Consider the following 11,150-nt stretch of genomic DNA (forward strand, 5'->3'; position numbering starts at 1 on the left):
ACCTCTAGTTGTAGTTATTTCCTCACTCCAGTGTTCATGTCAGTATGAATCTCATAAACTCGTGACTTTCACGTGTGATCCTGGGAGTTCATGTCTTCCTCCCTGTTTCCACACAGACTGCTGAGATCATCTTGAAGAACAACTTGCACTCTGCTGACGTTGAGATGGTGTTGGATCCTCTGCTCAGAGAGAGGGTAAGAATCTCACATCTCTCACAATTCTTCATCTGTGTATTATTCAGTAACACATACAGATACTCTGTACATTTTGGTGTTTTAGACCACGCGGCACAAGCCGATGCAGTGTGTCTGGTGAGCTTGGTTTGGATTTGGTTGCATGTTGTGCAGGGCTTCGGCGTGGCTGAAGGGCGGCCCAAAGAAGACCTGAAAAACATGGCGAACGCAGCAGGCCAGGCTTGTAGGGATTTCACACCACCGGGTGGAGAAACTCTGGAGCAGGTAAACTTCAGTGCTTAAATAAAGACTTTGTGACAGGTTCAGGACTCTCTAAGGACCTATTGTTTAGGATTGATTTTTTTCAGTGCCACCAGTTTTATAACAATACACAGTAGCTTTAGTCTCATATATTTATAGCTTTAGTCATATATTTTGTTCTTTAAGTAGTGTTCATTGTCATAACGATTAGAAAGCCAAGAATCATTTGTGCTGCTCGTTTGCTTTTAAAGACGAATTTTTTCGAATTTATTATAAATTAAAATAAAATTATTTCCAAGAGGCACTAATTAAAGTCAGGCTTTCAAATGTAGTTCAGTCTTTTTCTAATTTGTGTGTCAATTTCAAACAAATCATGAGCTAAAATGAGGCCTAAGCACTCTAAAGGCATGTTAATGTATGTTCTGTACTTGTAAAAGCTTAGACATTTAGTCTTTATCCTTAACATTTAGTCTTTATCCTTAACATTTAGTCTTTATCCTCTATCTAACAGTCTAGGATAAAAACTAACAGTCTAGAATAGAGACTAAATGTCCAGGATAGAGACCAAATGTCCAATATAGAAACCATATGTCCAGAATAGAAATTAAATTTCTAAGATTTGGTTTCTATCCTGGACATTTAGTGTCTAACCTGGACATTTAGTGTCTACCCTGGACATTTAGTGTCTGCCCTGGACTACGATGGAAGGGAAAACTGATCTTTGGGTTCTTTGTCCCTCATGTACCTCCCTGTTACAGTATGTTATTTGCCAGTCTCCACCCATTATCTTGTCCACCCTGATCACATGACAGCCACCTACCAAGAAAGGTGAAGGCTAACACATGCTTTCTCCGAGACAAATGAAGCCTGCCAACTCCATCTTTCCAATCTGCTGCTAATTCAATATCACAGAGCAGCTGAGTACACTCGGTAGAAAGCTCGAACTGCCCTCTTCCATATACTTTACTGACCTTACAGATGCCTACAAATGCCTAGAATCACTCTGATTGACAGGGGACACAGTAACACCGTCCCTTCCAGCCAGTGATGGCCAGTTTTGCTGTCTTGGGCTCCCGGCTATGGATAGCTGTGTAATCATGAAGAGATCGCGAGTTTGAATTGTGATGATGCCACAGCTTTCTGTGATGAGAAGCAGCTGAAAGCAGCCTGTTTTTGTTTTTTATTAAATGTTTATTGGTTTATGACCATAAGTACAACATACAGTGTAATGTGTTAACTGTTACACACAGAAAGGTTTAAATAAAACTCGCATAGAAAAAAGAAGCACACTATTTTAATTGTAAACAGCTTGTTTGATTTGCTTCTGTGTGTGTGACTGTGTTTGCAGGTAAAGACACGTTTTCGCAAGTTCCTCAGGTCCATGTTCCAGCGCATGCTGGCTGATCACTGTCCCAGTATGTGTCCCAGTTTTAGCCCAGAGCTTCCAGAATCACTCCTGCCAACAGTGGCAGGACTCGCCAATGATGGGGTTGAGAACTTGCCCACCCACGCGTTAGTGGTGAGTCACGGTGCATTTATCCGTGTGGCAGTGCGTCACCTGGTGGATAGTCTGCACTGCAGCCTGCCCGAGGGGCTGAAGATGAGCCAGGTGTATTCAGCCTGCCCCAACACAGGCATCTGCAGGTTTGTCATCACCCTTCGTATGGAAGAGAACGTCCCAAGACCTGTTGCAATCCACTGTATCTTCATCAACAGGAAAGATCACCTCGCCAGCCTCAAAGATTAGGGCTAGAGTGACAACTGCACAGACTTCAGAAACGCACTAACTTTCCGGTCATTTAAAACTCTAAGGACAAGCCCTCTCCTCGCTAACTGCAGCAATGTCAGGAGAGAGAAGATTTCTAAGCATGTTATCCGTCTCATATTGTATTCTTCTATTTATGGTCCTGAGATTTCTGTCATAAAATGTGTACCAACTGATTTCTACTGTAATGTGAAACAACAGTATTCAACTGAAACACTATTTATTAGGGTAGTATTATGTTATATTTATAAACTGTACTATTAAGGATCATTTTAAAGTCTGATCCCTGACCAGCTTTGATTTTTCTGGTGGACTGAAAGGATGCACTTTTTATGCAATGCAGAGAATTTTTTTCTCGCAATGAAAAAACAAATGATGTGTTAAATGATTTTATGCAGTACAAAATAAAGAGTGATAAATAAACTGATTGTGTAGCTCATACTTAAGACAGAAAATCTGAAAACTGCCAGAGGTATCATAGATTTTATGACTCACCACAGAGATTAAAATAAAACCATTAAGTGGCACATATGAGAGTCATTAGAAGTATGTTACTAAATTATAATAATACACAAAAAAACTAAATTGTTTTCCAGAAGATGGCACTGTACAACCAGACCAGGACGATCTCTAGACGCAGCATCCCTGACAGAAGGACCGAAAGAGAAAGGACACGTCCTCGTCGCAGTCACCCACGCTCTGGCCACAAGCAATCCCGGCCTCTCCCCTTCATTTTCCGTCCCTTGTTGGAAATGTGATCTTTCAGAAGCCTGTCATTTGCCCGTCAGTGAGTAGGCGGTGGTCTGGTCTCATTTGTCAAAGACGACCTGGATTGGTCCATCATCCTCTTGTCCAGAGAGTCTGCGGCCTCGCATTCTTGCCCTCCCACGGAACCTCCTACTGTGCCAAAAATATCGGGCACGAGCCAAATCCATGCTCACACACATCACACTTATTAACATGTGCTGTCTAGAAAACTCAGACACTTTGTGTCAGTCATCAGTGCAGCTGCAGAGAAGAAGACGGACCTCAGGTAAAGGTATACGAGGCGTGTTTGATCAGGATTTGGCTCACCGACATGCCTACGTTGTCACTTGTGGGGACATTTGTGCATCTATAATTATATAGTATGGCCCTGTAGCATTATTTTTGATCCTTTGGAGAGGAAGAACTGCTGGTGATTGTCCAGGTTTTGGTAAAAAAATAAAATAAAAAAAGGCAGGGATGAACACATGTCTAAGCACCCAAACAAAGTCATGTGAGCAGGATGTTTAGGGATGTATACAGTACAGTATGTTGTTGTCTTTGTTACTTGCATAATACAAAATTAAAAAAAAAAAAAGCTTTTCAGAGATTCTGCCAGGTCTGGCTTTAATGTTGAGTTAGTACAGGGATGCAGTAGTGGTAAAAAACAGAAAATGGTGATCATTTGAATAACATGACTTCTTTCACATATGCTTTTACCTAATGGATTAAAGAGAAGCAACAATGTCAGCATCATAAAAATGCTGCCTTGTGTCACCATGACTGACACCTGAATGGCATGATCTCTATATGATACACGTTTACATACTGTATTTAGCACAAACTCTATTCACACACTATATAAACTCTATGGATATACAAAGACACTGCTAAAATTTAAATTTCATTTGAATAATAATAATATACATTAAAAAAGGCTTTTAAAAATAGGATTACAAAGCTCTCATATCCTGTCGTATACGTATATTTGTTTTTACAGTAACCCCATTACATATCAAGCTTAATGTGTCCTCAGGGACTCTTGAGTTGACTGTGTGTGTGTGTGTGTGAGAGAGAGAGAGAGAGAGAGAGAGAGAGAGAGAGAGAGAGAGAGAGAGAGAGAGAGAGAGAAGTGGACACTTAATTCAGTATGTTGTAATGTGATGACTCTGCTGAATGCTTTAAAGGTCTCTAGAGCCAGAAAGGGGTCAATATTGTCTTCCTAGGAGAAGCATTAATCATACATTGTCTATATACAAGTCACACAAGTGTGAAAAAGCATTAGCAACTTAATCTAAGCTACTTCATTAACCAGGCCAGTTTTATTCAACAAACAATAAGCACTGAACTGTGTTAATTCTTGAGAATATAATAACAGCTGCATGGACTTGAATTCTGTATGCTTTTTAATAACTGGACAAGAAAATCTCTCGGTGTCGTCGACTTCCCACTTTTGAGTCAAAGGGATGTACACTTGAAAGGACATTAGATAACATCCGGACTGATTTGAAATGGCTTGTGGTAGAAAAAAGTATTTTTACAGCCATACTCTGCCTTTCTAATGAGGGCCAATCAGCCTGCACCTCTGCCTTTAATTAGTGGTTTACTGATTGCACTTCCCTCATCTTCTATATAAGGACAGCCCCAGCAGTCTGTACAGGGCTTTTCGGATATCCGGTCGCGAAGGCTGTGCCCTAGCCTGGTGATCTCCCGACTCAGAAAAGGCCAGTGGGGTCAGGTTTCCTCCAGGCTCAAGGCAGCTCTAGACAACATTTTGACCACAATAGCTGCTGCCACTGCCATTCGTGGGGCCTGAGTGGGCAGTGCAGAGAGTGTACACTGGCATTGTGTTTTTTCCGGAGTTTATTTCCCCCCCTGAGTTTCTCGAACATAAGTGCACACTTTCGAAGTTTTGCGGTCTGGGAAGCTGATGTCCTAATTGCTCTAGGGGGAGCAGGGAATGAAATTTGAGCAACAGCTTGTTTAAGGCCATGATCCTACAGTAACTACCGGTTAAGCCCTTTCACCCCTGTTCTGGTGGCAGAAGCCGTAGGGAACATTGTGTCTTCTGAACCATGCTATGGCATCCACTGGTTCCAGTAAAGCAACAGTAGAAAGCTGGTTGATGCAGTGCTTCTTATTCAAGGTTTATTTATATTGCATTCTCTATAGTCCATATTTACTGCTGTGAAGACTAAGCCTGGAATAAAAGAAATGACCCATTAGTTCTAATTATGAAGCCCATTTCTAGACATACAGATTTCAAGTTAGATATTGATCGTCATGTTTCAGTACTAGATCATTTTGCTTCCTTCTAGATTCTTGAAATTCAAAAAATATTTTGCCAATAAAAATGTACAAACATTTGGAAATAAGTTTCATTGACTTATATTTGTTTAAAAGCTCACAAAAGTTTTCTAACAGTTCATGATGAGCTTCATCCTTCCCTGAAGAATATAGTAAATATTTGATATAGTGTAGTCTGGGCTTACAGACACATCTTCACACATACTCACAATTTCACCATAGCAGCTAAAGTTTGTCAGGTAACTCAGAAGGTTACTCATTCTTTTGGTCTTTTCACCTTTCCAGACAATGCATTCAATATTGAATTTTTTTCACACAAAGAAGGAAGAAGAAGCAAAGTCATCAAATGTCTGTGGATAATTAGAATCATATCTATCTATCTATCTATCTATCTATCTATCTATCTATCTATCTATCTATCTATCTATCTGTCTGTTTGTCTGTCTGTCTGTCTGTCTCTCTGTCTGTCTGTTCATTTATTCTGAGCATCGTGTCCGCATACAGAAGCTTACGAACTGTTGTAATGCTGCAATGCAGTGAATTATCCAGTGGAAATGATGAACTCCACCAGAGGGCGATATCTTCAACAAAAGAAATCCTTTTTACACTCCGGGTTTGCAAAAGAGAAACTTTTGCTTCCTCAACTGTTTTGTGCTTTGGCCTCATCTGGTGATCTAGAATGCCTCTGTTATCATCTCTATTATTATTTATATTAATTCTTATTAGATTGAGGAAATAGTTTAGTCTTTATTCAGACTTTATTCAGACTTTTAAAATAATTAAGTTGTGGTTACAACGTCCACATAATGATTTTTTTTTTGGCAGAATTACAAAATTTCCTGTCTGAGGAACAAAATCATTCTCATCTCTCTCTCTCTCTCTCTCTCTCTCTCTCTCTCTCTCTCTCTCTCTCTCTCTCTGTCATATACATATATATATACAGTACCGTGCAAACGTTTTAGGCAGGTGTGAAAAAATGCTGTAAACAAAGAATGCTTTCAGAAATATAAACAATGAGTGTTTATTTCTGTCAATTTACAAAATGCAAAGTGAGCAAACAAAAGAAAAATCTAAATCAAATCAATATTTGGTGTTACTACCTTTTACCTTCAAACCAGCATGAAGTGATGACACGGCCCCCACAAAGCCCTGATCTCAACATCACCCAGTGTGTCTGGGATTACATGAAGAGACAGAAGGATGTGAGAAAGCCGACATCCACAGAAGATCTGTGGTTAGTTCTCCAAGATGTTTGGAACAACCTACCAGCCGAGTTCCTTCAAAAACTGTGTGCAAGTGTACCTAGAAGAATTGCTGCTGTTTTGAAGGCAAAGGGCGGTCACACCAAATATTGATTTGATTTAGATTTCTCTTTTGTTCATTCACTGCATTTTGTTCATTTATGAAAATAAATGTTTAACACTTCCATTTTTGAAAGCATTCTTTGTTTACAGCATTTTTTCACACCTGCCTAAAACTTTTGCACAGTACTGTATATATACATATACATATACATAAAGCAATACATAAATGTATACATAAACATAAATATGCATAACATATACATAAACATAAACATGCAACAGCATATCTATAATAATTTAATATGCTTGTGACACACAGTTCTATAATTCTAGTTCTAGTTGTCTCTCAACGCCCATGCCTGATTCAGTTTAATAGAGTAGGTTTCTATTAAAGACTGATGTAATATTACAGAATGGTTTAAATCATTTTTTTTAAATATTTTTGGTCTGCTTTGTTTTCAGGCTTGAAACAGAAACCTGAACTGATATTCGATTTCCGTGAGCTCCTTCCTGTCATCTTTGCTTGAAATCTACTGCTACTTTGAACCAGATATAAACCACACAAAATGTTGTACCAGTTTCATCCTGTAGTATTAGTTCTCTCTCTCTCTCACACACACTCTCTCTCTCTCTCTCTCTCTCTCTCTCTCTCTCTCTCTCTCTCTCTCTCTCTCTCTCTCTCTCTCTCTCTCTGAGGTTAAGCTTTAGATTTAATGTGTAGCATTAAATAGTCCTCACAAATATAGTCATATAGTGTGTGTGTGTTTCTGTGTGTCTGTGTGTTTGTGTGCTCTGTCTGTACGCACTTCCCTTTCATCTGCAAAATTATCTTGCTCAACATTCCTGGCTTTCTGCCCCCCACTAACCCACCCATTCCTAGCATGTGTGTCTTACTGGCAGTCAAATCAGCCAGTGAGGAAAGGTGCTCATGCTTTCATGCTCTCTTTGAGATAGCTGTCGGTGCACTTGACGCTGAAGGGGGTGAGAACGTGCAAAGTGGCCCTCAAATGTCTGATAGAATGTCTTACATTCCTGTGCTGGGCTCAGTGGCCTGGTGTTGGGTTCCGGCAGGAGAGATACAAGAAGTGATGTGAATTACACACTCCTCTGAAATCTGTTCCTCGGTTACTGGTATTTTCCAATCTATACATAACATAGTGTCGGCGTATCATTCAACGGGATGTTATTTAAAACCAATTTTACATGATTTTAAAGGAGAAATCCTTTAAATAGGAAAACTGACATTACACTCAATGTACATTTTATTAGGAACAACTCCACCTATTCACAGGAAAAGAGCTTCAGTTAAGGATGAATCATCAGAATGAACAAAAATGTGACCTGACTGAATTTAACTATAGTTGTTGTTGCCAAGTTTCAATTTTTTTTTCAGTTGCTGATCTCCTTGTTTTTTTACATACAGCAGTATCTAGAGTTTACTCAGAATGATGCAATAAAGTAAAAACATCCAGTGAGAGTCAGTTCTGCTGACAGAAACACCTTGTTGATGACAGAGGTCAATGGAGAATGACCAGACTGCTTCAAGCTGACAGGAAGGCAACTCAAAAATCCATTATATGGTGAGCAGAATCCATCTCAGAAAGCACAACATGCATATACATAAAACTATACATAAACATATACATAAACATATATATATACACATATACATATACATAAAACTATACATAAACATAAACCTATACATAAAAATATACACAAACATAAACCTATACATATACATATATATAAACCTATACATATACATAAACATATACATATGCATATACATAAACATAAACATCATATCTATAATAATTTAATATGCTTGTAACACACAGTTAATTCTAGTTCTAGTTGTCTCTCAATGCCCATGCCTGATTCAGTTTAATAGAGTAGGTTTTTATTAAAGACTGATGTAATATTACAGAATGGTTTAAATAATTTTTTTAAATGTCTTTGGTCTGCTTTGTTTTCAGGCTCGAAACAGAAACCTGAACTGATATTCGATTTCCGTGAGCTCCTTCCTGTCATCTTTGCTCAAAATCTCCTGCTACTTTGAACAAGAGATAAACCACACAAAATGTTGTACCAGTTTCATCCTGTAGTATTAGTTCTCTCTCTCTCTCTCTCTCTCTCTCTCTCTCTCTCTCTCAAATCAAAATAAAGTTGAAGTTTAAAAGCATATTAAATTACTGATGCAATAAAGCAGTGTGTGTGTGTGGGGGGGGGGGGGGTCTCTTTGACATGTCATTGCCTGTTGAGGTGATAAAGGACCTGCTTTACTCTGTAATCACACTCAACTGTCTTCCTCTGGTTTTATTGACAAGTGCATAACCCTCATATTCAGTGTTACAGCACACCTATCACTTATTTGTAAACTCTTACAGTGTAAAAAAAACTACATAGGTAAGTAGAATAGTGATGATTTTGCAGGGGAAAAAAATATTAAAATGTGCAGCGCATTGTTCTTGTGCATGATTAGTAACCAAAGTGGTATTTTCCCTTGTAATAATAGTGAATATATTCCCCCGACATAAGTGTGTGTGTGAACTTGTGTGCATGGTGCATGGTAATGGATTAGCATCAAATACAAAGTGTATTTTCATGCCACACTTACTATTCCCAGGAAAATCTCTGGGTTCACTACACCCTGAACACGAATGAATGATGAAGACTTGGTCTTACTTCACTTGATTTATGTCCTCGTTTACTACTACAGTTTTAAGATATTAGGCTAGGTGGCGACTAATACATAGGAGCAGTTTGAACATTTTTCATAAAGTGCTATTTTAACTTTATACATTTTTAATTAGCTTTGCGTGGTGACCAACAGTTTTCAAATGTTGATGTTTATCAGATATAAGTATATCTTTCAATTTAGCCCTATTGATTTACTACTGCAGGTAGTGGTCAAAAATACCAACTGAATCAAGGGCTAATAAAAGCCCATTGGGGCAGGGATCACACTGCCTCATACTCATGAAACATTTTTGGAAACATATTTGTTTCTAAATATCTTGTTTTATAGTAAATAATTACAATTTTCACAAACAAAGGGAAATTATGTGTGCTTTGAGTCTATGAGGTACACAGGGGACTATGAAGAAAGCCGTGTGCACCATGTCGACCTTGTTTCCCACGATAAGGATGAAAAATATGTCTTGTCCAATGCCTGAGTTTTTTGGGGATAGTTTCTGATTTTTTTGACATGAATTTGGGATACACCTCTTTGCTTAAATCTAGCAACCCTGTTGTCACACACTGGCAAACATACATCCTGTAACCAGTAGATTATAACCACTCAAAATGAGCTCATACACTACACTGGATTACTGTGTAGCCAATACTTAGCTCTACTACAGGGCTATATTACTATAAATTCACTGAAAAAAGTAGTTTACAGTACATGCATGATAGCCTTAATTCTGTTTGTTCATTATTTATGTGGTCCAAAAAACATTATAATGTAAAAGCTATGTCAATAGTCCCAGTGCCTTTTCAGAACATTTCTTTTTCGAGGAGCTTCAGCACTATTTCTGACCCTAAAGGGAATAAAGCTACAATGAACCACACTTTTATCCCAGGCAGCAAAGAAAGTGATGACCTCTAGATCTGTAAGCTGGCAGCATTTATGCCTGAGTCATCCCTCAGTACGTGCTTCAGTACTTCGAGTTCTGTGTGTCTCTGCAGGGGGCAGATGCAGTGTGCTCAAAAACCATGCTTCTGCCTCTGATCCTGTCAGCTCAGTCATGCTGTGGAACATTAAGACTGCTTGGCCACACATGCTGGAGCCAGACTTCAAGAAATCCCACTGAAGGAAATACAGCTTATTCAGTGACACAGAACTCAGTCAGCACCACTACGTCAGCTGTATATGGAAATTAGCAGTGCAATTTGTCTAGTTGTTCCTTCTCTTTTACATTGAATACAGTGGTATTCGATATGTAGAGGTGTTTACCAGCCACTCTTTTAGGAACACCTATACATGTGCTAATCCATGTAGCAACAGGTCGAGAGCTTCAGCTGGGGTTCACATCAAACAGTCTGTGTTCACTGTATCCTGTGTTTTTCTTCTGGTCTAGCTTATTCGTCTTATGTTGTGCATTCTGAGATGCTTTTCTGCTCACCACGGTTGTAAAGTGTGATAATATGAACTATAATAATTTTCCTTTCAGCTTGAATCAGTCTGACCGCTCTCATTAACAAGCTGCAGAACTGCTGCTCGACAGATATTTGTTTTGCACTTTTCTGTGGACTGTTTTGCCTGAAAACCATAGAAAATCAGCATTTTCAGAAAAATACTACAACTTTTAAAGTCTCTAAACTCACATTTACCCCATTCTGATGTTCCCTTACATTATATGAAGCTCTTGATCTGTATCTGCATGATGATTCATGCACTGTGCTGCCACATGATTGGCTGATTTGATAATTACATGATTGTTGAAGGTTACGTGAGTTCAGTCAGTGTATATTGTTTGTTAAAACACTACGTCCATTAGCATTCTGTACTTGAAGAAGCCAAAAAGAAAGACTCACAGTGCTATGCAACATGATTCCTTTGATCCTGAATTATGGATAACATTGACCTGC

The 11,150-nt window shown here is 38.7% G+C and overlaps 1 protein-coding gene across 1 annotated transcript in view; it reads left to right on the plus strand.

Moving 5' to 3' along the window:
- The window catches only part of tigarb (TP53 induced glycolysis regulatory phosphatase b), a 4,376-nt gene extending 1,786 nt beyond the window's left edge, over positions 1-2,590 (plus strand). The window contains exons 4-6 of the mRNA XM_060889908.1: positions 117-194; positions 348-458; positions 1,783-2,590. Coding sequence (XP_060745891.1) covers positions 117-194; positions 348-458; positions 1,783-2,181 — 588 coding nt within the window. The 3' untranslated portion in view covers positions 2,182-2,590. The remainder of the gene's footprint in view (positions 1-116; positions 195-347; positions 459-1,782) is intronic.
- The last annotated feature ends 8,560 nt before the right edge of the window (positions 2,591-11,150 follow it).

This window comes from Tachysurus vachellii, chromosome 16, assembly GCF_030014155.1.
Source record: "Tachysurus vachellii isolate PV-2020 chromosome 16, HZAU_Pvac_v1, whole genome shotgun sequence".
NCBI classification, from domain to species: Eukaryota; Metazoa; Chordata; class Actinopteri; order Siluriformes; family Bagridae; genus Tachysurus; species Tachysurus vachellii.